General features: G+C 41.3%; 1 protein-coding gene across 1 annotated transcript in view; it reads right to left on the reverse strand.

Moving 5' to 3' along the window:
* RNF219 (ring finger protein 219) overlaps nt 1–17,314 on the reverse strand; it is a 70,960-nt gene extending 53,646 nt beyond the window's left edge. Inside the window, exons 1-3 of the mRNA XM_006894058.1 lie at nt 17,208–17,314; nt 2,669–2,804; nt 613–704 (exon numbers count right to left, since the gene is read on the reverse strand). Of these exons, the coding sequence (XP_006894120.1) occupies nt 613–704; nt 2,669–2,804; nt 17,208–17,279 (300 nt within the window). The 5' untranslated portion in view covers nt 17,280–17,314. The remainder of the gene's footprint in view (nt 1–612; nt 705–2,668; nt 2,805–17,207) is intronic.
* Nucleotides 17,315–18,813: the final 1,499 nt, after the last annotated feature.

Consider the following 18,813-nt stretch of genomic DNA (forward strand, 5'->3'; position numbering starts at 1 on the left):
CATGCTGGGTAGAGTGGAGGGACAGCGCAGGAGGGGAAGACCCTCTATGAGGTGGACTGATTCAGTGACTGGGGTACTCGGGATGGGTTTGTCAGGGGCAATGAGATTGGCACAGGATAAAGCACGGTTTAGGGCTGTTGTACACAGGGTCGCTATGAGTTGCAAATGACTCGACGGCACATAGCAACAATAACAACAAATTTAAATCAAAGACAATGCTTCCACCCATTCCTTTTCTCTCAAATCCTACACCCTCCTTTTGTAAGACTGAAGGGAGTGCTGGTGGCGGTGACCAGCGGCTCCTCAGGGGCAAGATGGACAATCCCCTTCAGTGTGATTTACAGCCTTCCGAAAACCCAAAACGTCCTGGAGGTTCAGCATGTAAGCTGGTTCTGACTCTACGGTCATGAGGGCTTGTGCAATGACAAAAGGAAAGGGGAGGAAATTCATTCTACTATTTTATATGGGAGAAGGGGAAAAGTTACTTTAAAATGGCATTTTTTAAAAATAAGATTTCATTAGATATTTACTCTAAAAAGTCTGAGGACTGAGTTGGTTCACTCTTCCCTTGAATTCAATGCTGATATAATTTAAACATTAATTATCATTTACCTCATATTCTTTGTGGAGTAATTCAAGTCTAGTTTTCCGAAGGTGTTTTCTAACTGTATGACTCAGCATAGGCTCACTTTCACTTGTTCCACCTATAAATAAGAATCAAATAACATAAGAAATACCTTCAGTAAAATATATACATATTCACTTACCTATGTGTATTTTATTATAGTAAATTCCATGAAGGCAGATACTAGACAATTGTTAAAAAATAAGACCAAGCAGGTATTCAAATATACCTGTAAAGATTAGTGGGTCTTTTCACTAATTCTAGCAGCCCAATTATAATGAATTACAAGTGCATGTTAATGGTATGCCCATAAAGACTTATTACAAATACCCTCAAAATGAATACTTCCTTGAAGCTCTTCACTTATCCTGTGGTTGCCCTATTTTCCTTTGTATCTTGTGGCATCATGAAAGCAAAGCCATACACAGTTCTTCAGGACCTTCGATCCAAATGCAAAGATGATGAACTATTTCATTTGATAGCATTTCTGAAATGTTACATAGATATGAATGAATGAAGGCATGAAAAGGGATTTGAGAAGAATTTTGGGGAAAACAATTAAATTATCTGAGTCATTAAAGCTCACATTCTATTAAAAAGACTTGCATCCTTATAAAATTTTAGTATAGTTAAAAAACTGGAGACAGAAAGGTCAAAGTCCAACCAGTTCTTCGCCTGCCTTTAGCACATATCTACTTTCTTTCATTTCCACTGTAAAACTCATATTTATGTCCATTTCTCTTTATTTCGGACTATTTTAATGGTTTAATTTGGGACTACATGACCCTGGTAGCCTAGTGGTGAGGAGTTGCACTGACAATCCAAAGGCAGACAATGCCAAAGCAGCTGTTTTGCAGGAAAAAGATCTACTGCCTCTGAAAACGCACTGGAGGGTCAGCTATGAACTGGTTCCAACTTGACAGTTTCAAATAACAATTTAGGACTATTACATATTCTTAAAGGTATTTTCTACACACAATTGGTTTGAGATATTCTTTCAACTTCTCCTAAAACAGAAACAAAAATAATTTTAGTGTCATAATCTAGGAGAACTAACATGTATGAACAGTAACTCAACTCACTGCTGTTGAGTCAGAAATAACTCACAGCTGAGCAGGTAGCAGGGTTTCCAGGCTGTAAATAGCACAGGAGGTGATTGCTCTTCATTCTCCTGTGGCTTTGATGTGGCAGATAGGTGCAGCCTTTGGGTTGACAGTGCAATTCCCTACTGACTATGCCAGGAGAGCTTCCTAACTTACATGAGCATAATGAAAAAGTGTAAACTAAAAGGCTCTTTAAATGTGTTCTTTACCAAAGATCCCCTAGTTTAAGTTTTACTCCCCCTCTTATCTATGCTGTGTGTCACTGATGATTCTTTTCCACCTTTACTCCATGCTGAAATAATTGTTTATCTCACATCCTCTCTCTCCCCTTACAGCACAATCTAGATCGCTAACCAAGTGAGACTCCAAAAGTCTATTCTCCCTTGCTCAAAACCATTATGTTCACCTTATCCTTCTTCACATCTGAAAAGCAAGTGCCTGATTTAGACTGTCACTCCAGGATTAGTACACTGAAGGCTAAATTTACCTTTTCAGTAGTCAGATCCATGTCAGATTATTAACCATTTGCAAAACGTGTCATGTTTTCCTAGTCTTAGTTCAAGCCATTTCCTATGCATGAAAGGGCTTTCCTGATCTTCATCAGATAGGTTTTTCTCGCCAGGTGCCCACCTCATGTAGTGCTCTAGGTGAACTTCCCTGAATGTTTTACTGGGCCTTAGGATCCACTGCTTTAAACTTTTAATATTTTGACCCACAGGCACATCCTCTCCGAGAATGTAAACTCTACGGGGCTCTGAGTTGATCTCTTAATGGTTAGTGTCCCCCAGTTTCTCCACCTATACATGATTCAAATTACTAATCCATCCAGTATGTTGGCCAAATCACTGAAGAGTCTCTATTTCCAACTTTCTCAAAATATACATAATTTGGAGATAATGTCAAGTCCACTTCTGTGTGTATATATAAGATGGGCCCTTACCGATAATCTCTTTGCAAGGATTATCAGGAGTGATCGGGACTCTGCATGCTGGACACTGACTGTTATTCTTCAACCACAAATCGATACAAACTGAACAGAATACATGGCTGTTGATGCATATGACAGGCTGGCGAACCTTGAAAAAAACAAACATTACTTTTAGTACAGAAATAACGAGAAGTCCAGTACAAGTTAGTGGAAAGCAAATAAATTGCTTCATTAAAATATCAGAGAGAAAGTGCTTTAGATGTAAAATGTCCAAGTTTTACAAAAGTACTGTTTCTTTTAATAAATGGAATAAATGGAATGTTCCACACAGAAGTTACTAGTGGAAACAGTAAACACAGAGATGGGGACTTTTAACATATGAGAGAATTTTCCCTTTTTATCAATAACCACACTCTTGGGCAAAAAGAAAATGTTTATTCCACTGAGGCTGGGACAATTTATGCCAAGTATTTTCCAACTAAGTGTTCATCTTACGCTTCTCTTTATTCATTCCATTATATTATGCAATGATTTACTAGAAATTTTCACAAATCTAAGACATATAAAAGCTAAAACAATCCCCAAAGACACAAGCCACCCTTTTAAACGGTTTATAATCTATACATCAAACAATGCTCACAGAAAGACTGACAAATATCAAATACACAAACCTTCAGCTCCATTTAAGCAAATATAAATAATACTTTATTAGTCTTATATTTTACAAAAGGTCTACTTTACATGCATTATCTCTCTTATTTACTATAACCCTAGGAGGTACACAGGATAAGTATATTTTACAGATAAGGAAAAAAAGGCATAAAGAAACGTGATGGCTGCTCAGAGTTACCTGAGTGTTTTGACAGGATAGTTATACTTTCAGGGGAAGAGAGAAAAGAAAGCAGTTGCTTTGGCTTTCTTCATAGAATTTACACTACCTGATGCTACCTGGTTTGTGGAGTTTTTTGCTAGCCATTTCTTACAAATTTATTGTCTCCTCTATTAGAACACTGCAGAGAACTTTAATCTCATCCATTCCTAACACCCTGGCTCTTAGTAGAGCATATGGTACTACTGCTGTTAGGCACCAGCCAAGTCCACTAAAACTCGCAGCGTCCCTATCCCTATGAACAACAGATCTGAGCCCTGCCCTATCCCATGTCTAATCAACCAAGCAACATAATTTTGTTGAATGAAATGACTACTGCTAAGACAGCATTTAATATTCAATTAGCAGGCAAACTTGTCAAACAGCACTTTAGAAAGAAAAAGAAAAAAAAGCACACAGAAATTCTTGAGCTTTCTTTCATTTTGTATACATGATACTTTCACTCTGAGATTCAAAACACTTCAGTCATCTTCATTGTTTTTTTTTTTTTTGGTCCCAGCATGACTAACATCATCACTGTAGAGCTCTCTTGTAGTGGAGTCTAGAAGACTAGACAAGTAAGGGGAGGAAGTATAGAATGAAAAGACAGGCCACCACAAAACAACTTTTCTCAGAGAAACACTTCACTGCTTTGCTATTATGTGCTGTCAAAGCAGCTGTATGCACAACAGCTTCGAATCCTGCTCTACCCTGAGCTAATCTCTGACTCACCTATCACCATTATCCCAGTTAGTGTGTCAATGCATCTCATCTCTGTCTTTCTCTCTTGTTCTATTCTTCCACCCTTCCAAGCATGATGTCCTTTTTCAAGGACTGGTCCCTCCTGGCAACATGTCCGAAGTATATAAGACAGAGTCTCAAAACCTTGCCTCCAAGGAGCACCTTTAGTATTCATGAACTTGAAAGGAGCCCCTAGCTCCAGTGAAATGGCAGCTGCATGAGCAGGACAAACACAATCATTGAGTCCTGGTTGCAAAGATTTCTTTCTCTCAGTCTAACTTTCCAAACATTTTGGTACTCCCTTCACTATGAATACTCACTTCTCCAAACTCATTTTTGCGGGGTATGAACCTACTCATAGCTGATCCCTCTGCAGGTTTTTGAAGGCTGTAAATCACACAGAGGAGACTCTTCATTTTTCTCCTGCAGAGACATTAGTAAATTTGAACCACCCAGAGAGGCACCACTTTGAGGTTAGCAACATAATGCCTTCAAGACTGCACTACCAGACCTCTCTTGATTATGATGTTAAAACAAACATAAAACTCAAGAAATTTAAAAAAACACCTTAAACGAAGAACACAGTCCAGAATGGATTTAGACTTTAAGAGAGATCGAATTGCAACTTATTCTGTTCAACAGGTTTGATAGGATTCATAAAAACCTAAAAACATGAAGCACCGCTTCTCAACCTCTTGGAGCAGCAGCACCAGCAGGCGAATGCTATCTCTAGGGTATTCCAAATCTCATGTGGCAGAAATGCCAATCTCGTACCCACTGCCACTGAACCCATTCTAACCGAAAGCAACCTTCCGGCAGGTTTCCGAGGCTGCAAAGTTAAAGGGAGGAGACTTTCACCTGCAGATTCACTGAAGGATTAAAACCATGTGAGACAGTCAACATTTTGGTAAAAGCATAATACACCAGAGCCCCTTAAATGGCAGATAACAAGCCTGAAATCTCTGTTTCTTAAGAAGTCATGTGATTGTGAAGCCATGTCCATAATACAGGTATGTGTCTCTTAACATCCAACTGAATACATGTACCAGGCCCCTCAAGTACCTGAATGCCATGACACCAGACTTTTATCTCGAGTGTAGAGTCCAACTTCTACTTAGTTGTCAAAAGGAGCTGAAAGCCAGCTCCATAATTGGCAATGATAGAAGCTGAGTTTCAAACTTAGCTCTTCAGACTTGGTGGATTCTCCTGGTGTGGTCCTTAGGCCACCAAAGGAAAGGTACTTGCCTCGGATGGCTCAGTCCAGATTCGGATGCTGCTGGCCCACCATGTCCTTCTCCCTCCACAGGTTCTCATAAGCAAGCTGGCCTCCCCTACAGTTAGCACAGCAGAAGGCAATGACAGCTGGGAGGGACCCAGCGCAGTGTTCACCTGAAGCCTGAAAACAGTCCCTGGCCAATGTCCAGAGGACACAGGTGCTTGCACAGCATCCACATCATGTAACATTCTATTTCCCAGAATGTACTGATGGCCGACTCTATAGAGAACTGCGTTGCTCACCCAGTGGCGGTGTCTCTCTGGTAGATCAAATCTACCAGCAGCACCGAGGGAGAAAGACTGCCAATCTCCTCACTTGCTATGTTGTTATGTGCCATTGAGTCACCTGCGACTCACAGCGACCCTATGTACAAGAGCCCTAAACGCTGCTCTGTCCTGTGCCAACCTTGCCATTTCCGACACTCATTTCACCACCTCATCACAGAATCGATCCATCTCATCAAGGGTCTTCCTCTCCTGTGCCGTCCCTCTCCAAGGACCAGTTCCTCCTTGCAACATGCCCAAAGTATGTTGGACGAAGCTTCGGAATCCTTGCCTCCAAGGAGCAGCCCGGCTTCACCCTCTGCAGGACACACCTGTTTGTTCTCCTAGCAGTCCATGGTATATTCAACACTCTTCTCCAGCACCACAGCTCAAAGGCATCAATTCTCTATCATCCCTATTCACTGTCCAGCTCTCTGATTCATAGCATGTAATTGCGAAGACTATAGCCCGGATCAGGCGAACCTTAGTCTCCAGCCTGACGTCATTGATCTTCAGTACTCTTGAGAGGTCCCTCACAGCGGACTTTCCCAGTGTGATTCGTATCTTGATTTCCTGGTTGTTGTTACCAAGAGTGTTGACTGTGGAACCAAGTAAACTAAAACTGTTAACTATCTCAATCTCTTCACCATCCATACTGATGCTGTCAATAGCACAGTGGTGAGAATCTTTGTTTTCTTGATGTTGAGCTTCGATTCATATTGAAGGCTGCAGTCCTTGACTTTCTGCAGCAAGCACTTTAGGTCCTCCTCAGTTTCAGCAAGCAGGGTTGTGCCATCTGCATAACGCAGGTTGTTGACGATTCTTCTACCAATCCTGATGCCACATTCCTCCTCATATAGCCCAGCGTCTCAGATAATCTGTTCTGCATACAGATTGAAAAGGTATGGAGACAAAATGCATCCCTGACAGACCCCCTTCTTGATTTTGAACCATGTAGTGGCTCCTTGCTCTGTTCTGATGACTTCCTCTTGGTCCAAGAATAGGTTTTATACATAAGCACAACCAAATGTTCTGGGATTCCCATTCTTCTCCGAGTCAGCCATAGCTTGTTGTGATCCACACTGTCAAAAGCCTTTACATAGTCAATGAAGCACAGATAGACATTCTTCTGGTATTCTTTGCTTTCTGCCAAGATCCATCTAACATTAGCTATAATATCCCTAGTACCACGACCTCTTCTAAATCCAGCCTGCACATCTGGTAGTTCTATAGCCTTGGAAAATCCACTCGAGGATCAGCTATGAGTAGGTTCTTACTAGATTAACAATAAATGTGATTGCTTTTAATTGTGGACAGTAAGCAACACATACCTGTATATTCTCGAGCATTTCAATTCTACTTTTACGTTATTAAGCCCTTTTTTTTTTTTAAAAAAAAGGCCTTTTTTGTTGGAAGTAGATCAGATTCTATTTTTTTTAATTGAGTTTATTAAGTTTATAGAGAAGACAGATTTATTCATTGTTGCGTATTTTCCTCCCTGCCCACCCTTCTCCTCTCTAGTTCACTTTTCTCTTTGGGAAAAAAAAATCTTTCACTGATATACAATACCCTCCCCCTCCACTTTACTATGCAGCTGTTTTTCTGGACTATTGTCATGCAAATAATACCTAATCATATACTCCATTTAAGCAGTTCTCTGCCTCATCTGTTTCAATGCCCTGTACATTATTTATCTCCTCTGTTCTTAGTTTGTTTTCCCCCCACCCCCAAGTGAGCCCTGTTTTATAAGAGTGGCATTATGCGGTGTGTGTCCTTTTGTGACCAAGGTATTTCACTCAGCATATTGTCCTCCAGGGTCACCCATTTTGTATAATATTTCATGAGTTCCTTGTTTTTCAATGCTGCATCATATTCCATTGTGTGAATATACCAGAGTTTCTCTGTCCATTTGTTTGTTGATGAGAACTTGTGTTGTTTCCATCTCTTTGCTATTGTGAACAACAAACATGGCTGTGCATATATCTGCTGGGTGATAGTTCTGGTTTCTTTAGGGTGTTTTCCCAGTAGTGGAATTGCTGGGTCAAATGGTATTTCTATTTCCAACTTTTTGAGAAAGTTCCATATCACCTAAAAGAAGGCCCTTATACAAAACCTGTTAAAATAATTAAACAAAGCATCAGGAAGACAATGTTGTCTATTTTTAGCTTCCACCTACCCCAAGCACATACCATATTCTTAAAAGTACATACATCACCAAATGAAGAAGTTCAGCTAAAGCAAGAAGAACTAACTCCCTGAACTTAGCATCTACTTTTAAAGCAATGGCTTTATTCTTAACTCATTTGGAAATGAACGAAAGCAAATACTCATGAAATAAGCATGTTTATTATTTAAGAGGATCCAAGGTGCTTCTACCTTCCACAAATTTCCCCTATTAGAAGTACACTTAGAGGCAACCTATATTTTCTATGAATGTGCTCCCACAAAAAGGGCTTTGAACAACTCAGTGATTGGTGGTACAATTTACTCTGATGAAAAAACCAGTAAGGGGCAGGTTTCATACATGGTTACAAAAATAAAGAAAACCCAAAATTCAAACTTACTGCCATTGAATTGGGACTGACCTACAGCTGCCCCTCTAGGGGGTTTTGGAGACCATAAATTGCAAGGGAGGGGGCTGTCCATCTTTCTCCCATAAAGCAGCTGGCAGATTCAAACATCGTATCTTTGGGTTGGAAGCACAATTCCTTACAACTAAGCTACCAGAGCAATCCCACTAGTAGGTGTGTAATATCCTGAAGGAATAAGAGTTGCAACACAAACTAACACTTGTAACCATGTTTACTGCAGCATTATTTACAGTAGCAGAAATGGAAACAAAGTAAGTGTCCATCAGTGAACAAAAGGATAAAGAAATGATGGTACATTCATACAGTGGAGCACTATGCAACACTGGAAAAAACACACACCCGGCCAAACCAAGACCTAATAAAAAATTTATGAAACACTGTTTAACATGGTTGCATCTAAAAGCATATTATCCTAAATGAAGTCAGTCACAAAAGGACCATTATGGTATAAGACCACTAGTATAAAAAGTGAAGGAAAAGGTTACACACAGAATAATTTTTGAATGTTAATCATGAATGAGAAGGGAGTAAAAATAAATAGGTCAGCTGGGTGAAGGGAAAGGCAATACATGTGCAGGTATCATAATTAATTACGTTCATAAAATGCAATTAATGGAATTCTGGTGGCTTAGTGACAAGAAGTTGTATTGCAATCCCAGAGGTGCATGGTTCAAATCCACCAGATGCTCTGCTGGAGAAGGAGAGACAATCTCCTCCTGCACCAGTCAGATGCAATTTGACAGTACACACACACACACACACACACACACACACACACTAATAAAATTTTAAAAAATGCAATTAATGTTCTAAAACATGTTATGAGTGACTGAAAAACTCTGCATGACTCGTAAACTTTAATTCAAAGAAAACAGAAAAAAGATCCACCAGTAAAGAGAAAGATTATTTTTGGAAAAAACAAAAACAACAAAAGAATAAAAAGAGACTTCTGAGACACACAGGACTGCACACAAAGTCTTTTGCAAGAGATCGCTTCACTTCTTGACTACTGTTACCATGGGTGTTGACTGTGAATCCACATAAAACACAATATCCTAGATAACCTCAATTAACAAAAAAAAAAGAGGGAGATGTTTATAGTCAATAGAGTACAACTGCTTTCTCTATTGTTTTGTCCTTGGGATATCTTGTTTTATTTTTTAATAATACCAGTTTATTTACAAAATTCAAATGCATTATTTTCCAGAACAGATTCTTCCAATTTCTCTCACACCCCACCCATAAAATTGTACAACTCCATGATTAATTCCCCTTCCCCCTGCACATTCTCATCCCTCTGCTTCTACCCTCCCCCATCCCCCTTGGATCCTTATACTAATTCTACAATAATGGTTTTATACAGTATTTGTCCTTTTGGGACTGAGTTAGTTCACTCAGCATAATGCTCTCTAGTCCCTCTCAAGTTAGGTAATACTTTACAAAATCATTGCTCTTGTGTGCAAACAGAAACATTGAAGAAATGCTCAAAAACATTAGCAATAAGAGAGATGCAAATCAAAACCACAATGAGGTACCATCTCATTCCAGTTAACAGTGGCAAAGTTGAACAGGACAGCAAGTAATAAATGTCAGAGAAGATGTGGCGGGAAAGGAACTCTTATACATTACATTGTTGACGGGATAATGGTACAACCATTCTGGAAGGTAGTTTGGCGCTTCCTCAAAAAGCTGAACACAGAAATTCCATATGACCCAGTTATTCTACTACTTGAAATATAGCCTGAGAAAATGAGAACTGGGGCAGAGAGACTTGTACACCAATGTTCATAGCTGCATTATTCACCATTCACCATCACAAGAACATGGAAACAGCCCAGATGTCCAACCACAAACTAATGGATTAAGAAATTATGGTACATTCATACAATGGAATACTATGCAGCATGCAGGGACAACGTGTCTTGCTCTCACTGTTCTGCCTTAGTCTCAGGAGTCACAAGGTTTTTAACACATGGTCTATGCTGACAATGTCCTGATTTTCCTGTAACCAGACTTTAAGGAGCAGAATAAGGGTTTCAACAGACAAACCCAGGTCAATCTCAGCACAGCTACTTACTGAGCTGCTTAACTTTGGATAAGCATTTAGTTGCACTGGGCATCAGTTTCCTTGAAAACGGTGGCAACCTAGTACCCTTTCCATTTAGGAATTGTCAGAAAATTAAACAAGGTAATAGACAGAAAGAACTTAGTGCAGAGACTTCTATGTGGTAATTTGGGAGAAAAATGACATTACCATTTCCTTATGGGGACTGTATCTGAAAAGAATAAATCCAAAACGAAACTCAAGTCTTTTAGACACATCCATTTCTCCTTCCGCACATCTAAGTTAGTGAAAGACACCAGCACTTCAACACTTGGCTGCTTTTTTACCTCTTCTCATGACCTAATCTGTTATCAAACCTGTTCTCGTGTATCATGCCCAAGAAGCCATAAGTTTTAAGATGCACTGATATATTTGTTGTTATTATGTGCCGTTGAGTCCCTTGCAACTCACAGTGACCCTAAGTACAATAGCCCTGAAACCTGTTCTATTCTGTGCTAACCTTATTGTCTCTGACACATTTACCCTCATTACCCCAGTCACTATATCAATTTATCTCACCAATGGTCATTCTTTCTTTTGTTGCCCCTTCACCCTTGCAAGCATGATGTTCCTCTACAAGGACTACTAGTCCCTCCTTGCAACATGCCCAAAGTATGTCAGACAAAGCCTCAGAATCCTTGCCTCCAAGGAGAAGCCTGGTTTCACCCTCTCCAGGATGAAACTCTTTGTTCTCCTGGCAGTCTATGGTATATTTAATACTCTTCTTCAGCACTACAGCACAAAAGCATCAACTCTCTTTCTATCATTCCTAGTCTGTCCAGCTTTCTGACACACAGCAAGCAACTGCGAAGATTATGGCCTGGATCAGGTTCACCTTAGTTTCCAGACTGATGTCATTGCTCTTCAGTTCTCTGGAGAGTTCCTGACATCAGACTTTCCCAATGCAATTCATCTTTTGATTTCCTGGCTGCTGGTACCAAGAGTGCTGATTGTGGAGCCTAGCAAACTAAAGCTGTTAACAAACTCAATCTCTTAAAAAACCATACCCAATTAAACTTACAGGATGTCATCATCCAGCAAATCTACTTTCAGATGCTCCTTCAGCCATCATGGGTCCCTTCTTTTCCTCTGTCATCCCTATAAAGAATTTGGGCCATCAGTCTTTATCCCTGTTTGCTTCCCAAGTTTCTTTGCTTTTAACTCTTCTCAGTGTACCATCTAAGCTCTTTTCAGAGCTAACTTTTATGCATCAGCAGCTTTGTTTCATCTCTCACTCACAAAGCAGCAATGCTCTTTCCTTGCACTTGAGTTTTAAAAAGAGAAACTGGCATTCCCCTTAACCTGACATTCACTAAAAAGAATATGGATGTGGAGGCTCCATGTTTACCTCTTAGTCTGAGAAGTTCAGTGGCAGAGCGAATTATACTCATAACCAAAAGCTCTCACATCTCAGACAGGGTGAAACCACCACTGACTCCAAGGGAGAAAAAAAAATGTGCAATCCCCTTCCTTGTAATTTACGGCCTGGGAAACTCAACAGAGGGTAACAGTACCAGTCTGAACCCAGTTAACTGCAGTGAGGCTGACCTACATTCTAGTTTAATGGGAGCTCTGGTGGCCGAGGGGATAAGGAGATGCACTGCCAACCCAAAGGCAGGCAGATGGAATCCACTGGCTGCTCCTCTGAAGAAAGATGGGCAGTCCCCTCCCATGTGATTTATAGCCTCTGAAAACCCTCTAAAGGAACAACTAGGAGTAGATTCTGACTTTACTGCACACATTGTTTAATAATGTCCTGAGGGCTTCTTTCCACTCCCCATACAATAAAAACCTAATTCTTCCCTTTTTTTTAAGATGCAAATCAAATGCTACCTTCTCATCACTCATTCCTTGCCAGAGTCTGAATCCCTTCAAAGCTGACCCTCTCCATTGAGTTTTGAGGCTGTAAATCACCTAAGGAAGACACTGTCTATCCCTCCCGCCCCCATCCCATCCCTCAGGAGCCAATGGTGGATTTGAATTGCCAAAGGAATGATCTTTGAATGAGTCGCACAAGTCCCTAAGGTCTTTAGAGGGCCCTACATTCTCTACAAGGCCTTTGCTAATCCTTTTTAGAAATAACTAAGCCACTTTCTGATTCCCAGAAAGTATACCCTGTGCAGTTACTTAATGCGCACTTCTTTCTGATTTGGCCTGTATGCAGAAGATGGTTTATAATCTGCCTTCCCTACTGAATTACAGACTCCTTGGAGGCAGGGACCGGGCAGTGTCCTGTTCATTTTTTTCTTTTTTCCACATTATACTTATTTCTTGCTCTCGCTCGTGGCTATTATATATAGGTCAGCTGGAGCCTTATTGCTCATTCTTCCACTTGAGTCACATGGGTTGAGAAACTCCTCTCTGGAGAGTGGTCATTCCCATTGACAAAGAGCTTCACAACTGCTCATTCTTGGTTTTTGTTTCCACTTGTAGCACCAGGCACAATGCCTTGTATATTACAAAATTACTATAAGACAATCTTAATGAGCTTAAATGAAAGATTGAGATAATGTTCCCAAAGGTGTCTTCAGGAGTAAAAGGTCAATGGCCACTACCAAACTAAAAAAAAAATAAAAAATTAAAAAAAAAAATAAACTTCATTTAACTTTCCAAAATACTACAGAAGAATCACAGGCTGACTGGCTCTGTCCATGAAGAATGATTGACAACGTACCCCAGTGGGGAAGATTTTTATTATTGAATACTTGGTAATCCTCCTAATATCCCAGAAGGGTTGTTGCTGTGTACCATCGAATTGGAACTGACTCATAGGTGACCCTCCAGTGGGTTTTCAGGGGATATAAATCACACAGGAAGAGACTGTTGATTTTTCTCCTCTTGGACATCTGCTGGATCCAAATCATGTGACTTGGGTTGGCAGTGTGATTTCTTACAACTGGGCCACCAGAGCTCAGGAGGGTTGGCAGGAAAAGCAAATTCACTATAGACTGGCAATTATACTAAAAAACAATTCTTCTGCCCTTCTGAAAGTCCTTCTAGTGATGGCTTTGCCCTTAGCCCTATCTTTTCAACATGTCAAATCAATAATACAGGTGACAAGGAACTCTTACAGCTTAGTGGGTTAGGAGTTGCACTGTCAACTCAAAGGCAGGCAGTTGGAATCCACCAGCTACTCTGAGGGAGAAAGATGGGCAGTCTCCTCTTGTCCAATTTATCACATTTGAAAACTCACTGGAGCGTCAGCTCTTAACGGCAATGAGTGGGTGCATTAATGTAGATAAAAACAAGAGAAAGAAGGAACCTTCCAATAACAATCCTAATGACCAATAGCATATACTTAAGGGATTGGGTACCTCAGGTTGTAAGGTTTATTTCACTTCTAGTCATTTCAGCAAGAAAGTTTAACTGTATGGAATACAAATCTTAAATTGCTGTTGTAATGTGTCATCGAGTTGCCTGTGACTCACAACGACCCTAAGTACAGCAGCCCTGAACCCTGCTCTATTTTGTGCCAACCTTAAATACTCTGACACTTAAATACTCCAAATAAAAATATCTCATGCATTTAAAGATTTACCATCATGTTCATTTATATTAACTATTCATTCTAAAATTAATTTCAACTCCTAAACACTTTCAAAATGCTCTGGTTTATTCATGTTTAGCTAGTAGTTCTAAGTGTAGTGATGGGATGCCTTTTCTTTATTATTTTGATTAGTACTGTAGAATAAATCTAATCAGTACAGCAAACACCAAACTGCGAGCTGGTAGACATGCTCCAAAGATTGTTTCAGAAATTTACTAAACCAAGCCAGATTCTGAGCCTTAATTCCCTTATAAGAAAAGTGGAAAATTCATTTTATCTCAGAGTACTGATGTGAAGTGAAAATGAAATCAGTAAACACACACAAAACATTCTGTTATCAGTAAATCACTGCACTCTATTAGGTTATTATCATTTTTGTTAAACACAGAAAGTTTGGGGAAATAAAAAAGAACATTATTTTCAACAAAATTGCAAGCTACATTCTATTAACTTTTAACTAGATATAATGAGTATAAAATGAGTAAGGAACTATGAGTGAAGTATTGCGCTGCTAACCAAAAAGGATGGTGGTTTGGTTGAAACTCACAAATCATCTCCTGAGAGAGAGATGATGCAGCATGCTTCTATTAAAAAATTAAGTGTTCATGAGCACCCAAGGTAAAGGTAAATGATCCAGTTGAAAAATGGGCACAGGATATGAACAGACACTTCACCAAGGAAGACATTCAGATGGCCAACAAGCACATAAAGAAATGTTCAAAATCCCTAGCTCTGAGAGAGATGCAAATCAAGACAACTATGAGATATCATCCCAGTAAGACTAGCAAAGTTCAACAGAACAGCAAGCAACAAATGCTGGCAAGGTTGTGGAGAGACTGGAACCATTATTCACTGTTGGTGGGAGTGTAAAATGGTGCAGCCACTGTGGAAAGCAATGTGGCACTTTCTCAAAAAGTTGCAAATAAAGATACCATTTGACCCAGCAATTCCACTACTGGGAATATACCCTAAAGAGACTATAAATGACATCCAAGTAGATATATGTTTACCCATGTTTATCACGGCTTTGTTTACAATAGCAAGGAGTTGGAAACAACCTAAGTGCCCATCAACAAACAAATGGGTAGAGAAGCTGTGGTATATTTGCACAATGGAATACTATGCTGCATAGAAAAACAAGGAACTCATGCAATATTATTCAAAATGGGTGACCCTGGAGGACATTATGCTGAGTGAGTCATCTCAGTCACAAAGGGACAAATGCTATATGGTGCCACTGTTGTAGAATGAGGCTGACATCGGGGTGGGGGTAAGACTGAGAAAAACTGGGTGAATTATGTTTATTGCACTGAAGTCTATGGGGGAGAGAATAGTTTAAAAGTATTATATTTTAGGGCATTATGTTTATCATAAGAGTACAGAATGAGGGTTGCAGAGTGGATTATATTTTGGGTTGGGGGATGTGTGTGGGGGGGAGGGACTGTGTACCAATGAGGGAGTTTTTCTTTTGATTTTCAAGGAGAGGAGCAAAGGGGGGGAAGGGGTGGAAGTGGGGTGGGCGGGGAGAAGGGTGCAACAATGAATGAATGGAATTCCAAAATCTCTGTACATGTTCACTGAAATGAAAAATAAATTAATTAATTAAAAAAAATAAGTGTTCAATGTCATGGTGGTCCTACTTTGTTTCAGTGAATCCTTATAACTTGTAACCATCTATCCGTCCTGGATTTTTCTGATTGAAGCTTAGCTGTGGAGGTAACGAACTTAGTTAGAATTTACTACTTCTGAGAGGTCACATCAGAAGTCAAATGTAAAGAACGTTGTTGTGTTGTTGACTGAGTTGAGCACGACTCACAGCGACCCTATGAACAAAAGACCTGAAGCCTTTCTGAAACTATTGCAGTTTCTCAAAGTTCATAGAGTTTTCAGAGCCGTGTTTAGGAAGTGGATGCCACTCCTGCTTCCAATGGGAACATGGACAGTGTAAGTAGAGGTAGCAAAATCCCAGGCAAACACCTTGCTCCAAGAGGTCTCTGCCTTGACCTCACCCAGTCAGAATTGATCAAGCCACCCCCTAAGTGTCCTGACAGCACATCTGCTCGTTTGCTGTTCCTTCATGTTGTGAGCAGTTAACAGCTGCTTCCCACTACTTACTACTTCTTGAACTCAGTTAATGCATAGACACCACTATCAACACCAAAGATACTCATACTGGTTGAGTTTCAAATGCTTGCTCAGTGAAGCCTGCATTTCTCGATTCTAAGACTCCAGGTGTACTTTCACAGTCAGCACTTGGGGTTCGCACAGAGATAGACGACAAATTTTAAGAAAAATATGGGTAAGTGGGTGGAAATCAGTTCATGCACACTCTCTCTTATCTTATTTCATCTTAACCTAGGTGAGAAAATATTCCTTAAGCACGACCTAAAGGGAGGCACTGATGGAAATGAAAGGGACGAGAGGAAGGGTTACAATAGTAACAAGTTCCTTTCTAATTCAAGAGCACTTTCTCTACTTTGTTTCACAAGCACATCAGGTACCATAATGACAGACTATTCTATTCACTGGCCCATTCTTGTTATTAAAGACGACAGCTCTCATTCTACACATCATTCAAGCCCCGGACTACTTCCTTTCCACCTTTTTGAGCCCAATACCAGCGCAAAAGTCATCCTCCAAGGCAGGTTTAAAAGGAAAAGCTCTTGGAAACGAGAAAGGCGCCCCGATCTGTACTTTAGGCCCCGCAGGCTCGGTGTGGCTGCTGCAGCGAGCGCCGTCAGCGGAGGCTCGGCTCCCGGAGGCTGTGCTTCGCGGGCCGCTGCCCTCCGCACGTCGCTGGGGAGCACGAGACCGGGGGGGCGGGGGGGGGGAGGCGTAAAACAGGCGCGAGGGGCCCCGGACACGCGTGCAGACGCCGGGCCGCGGGAGGCCAGGACAGCTCCGCCGCGCCGCTCTCCCCCAAGCCCCAGTACGGGGTCCTACTCATTCTAAAGGCGCCCCCAGGAACCTGCTCACCGCCGCGCTCGTCTGCCGCGCCCCCGGCACGCGGCCTCCGTGCGCCTGGGAGGGCGGCTTATACCGTATTCTCCCCTCGCGGAGCCTCGCGCTCCTTCCCGGCCCGCACGGGGACAGCCTACCGCTCCAGCGCGCCACTTCACACCCGGCCCCTTTAGGCTGCGGTGCCCCGGATCACCCATTACCTTCCCCAGGCAAATGTGGCATGTGATGGGCAGGGTGAGCGACAGTGTAACGTTCTGCACAGTCTGAGCCATGGCAGCGTTCAGAATCCCGCCAACACGGAAGTCCCGCCGACAGTGGCTCCGCGCGGCGCTTCAGTCTGTGCGAGGGCGGCTACGGTGGCCCGCTCGTGCCACAGCCCGCCGCCAAAGAGACGCAACGCAAACGCGCTTTCGGAGCCTTGGGTCACCTTTCTTTCCTGCTCGCCACCCCCTTTTCAAAAAGTTTTCTCTGGTTCAGAAGCTGCAAGATTCTTGAGAGTTGGGAGAATGAAGGTTTATTTATTTATAGACACCCAGGATCTCGAAGAGTTAAAAGGAAAAGTTATTCTGGAGAGAGAAGAGGAGATATATATATATATATATATAATCGATTTAAATCTCAAATCATTCCCCAGTAGAGGCTGTGTCGCCTAAAGAGTAATAAATCTATAAAGAATCTATAAATACATAGTGTCATCCAAACGTGAGGATACCTTAGATTTCTCATTTTTCCCAAAGTGGCTCCCAACCGCCTCTCAGACTTCTTTCTTAAATGATGTCATTAACTTCAAGAAAACACACGATTTTATCCTTTTGTATCTGTTTCCGAGATTACAGGATACATTTAATCAGTTTGTGTTAAAACCAGCTATGAGAGGTCAAAAACTGCTGGTTATTGTTGTTATATGCTGTCTATCAAGTCGCCAGCTACTCATAGCAACCCTATGTACAACAGCTCTAAACCCTGCCCTATCCTTAGCCAGCATTATTGTCTCTTACACACCTACCCATGCCTTTCCCCAGTCACTGAGTCAATTCATCTCATTGAGAGTCTTCCTCTTTTGCACTGTCCCTCCGCCCTCCCAAGCATGGCAGCCCCTCTAAGGACTGTTCATTCCTGGCAACATGCCCAATGTATGTTAGACGAAGCTTCAGAATCCTTGCCTCCAAGGAGCAGCCTGGTCTCAGCCTCTCTAGGACACACTTGTTGGTTCTCGTAGCAGTCCAAGGTATATTCAATACTCTTCTCCAGCACCACAGCTCAAAGGCAACAATTCTTCTTCTGTCATCCCTAGTTATTATCCAGCTTTCTGATGCATACATAGCACACAATTGTGAAGACCATGGCCTGAATCTGGTGCACCTTAGTCTCCAGACTGACATAGTTGTTCTTCAGTAGTCTGGAGATGTCCTTGACTGCAGACTTTCCCAATGCAATTCGACTTTTGATTTCCTGGCTACTAGTACCAAGAATGTTGATTATGGAGCCAAGTAAACTAAAGCTGTTAATAATCTCAATCTCTTCATCATCTATCATGATGCTGCTAATTGGTCCAGTGGTGAGAATCTTTGTTTTCTTGATGTTGAGCTTCAATTCATATTGAAGCCTGTAGCCTTGGACCTTCTGCAGCAAGTGCTTCAGGTCCCCTTCAGTTTCAGCAAGCAAGCTTGTGGGTCAGCTATAATTCTGTGGCATGAATTGGAGTTTTACTCTGCTAAGCATGATATCTTTCTCCAGGAACTGGCCCCTCACAAAGAAAAGTCTAATACTCCTAATATCATACTGTTCTTCCTTTTCACTCCTTCT

Source organism: Elephantulus edwardii, unplaced genomic scaffold (genome assembly GCF_000299155.1).
Source record: "Elephantulus edwardii isolate Elephantulus edwardi_28Jun2011 unplaced genomic scaffold, EleEdw1.0 scaffold00134, whole genome shotgun sequence".
Classification (NCBI taxonomy): domain Eukaryota; kingdom Metazoa; phylum Chordata; class Mammalia; order Macroscelidea; family Macroscelididae; genus Elephantulus; species Elephantulus edwardii.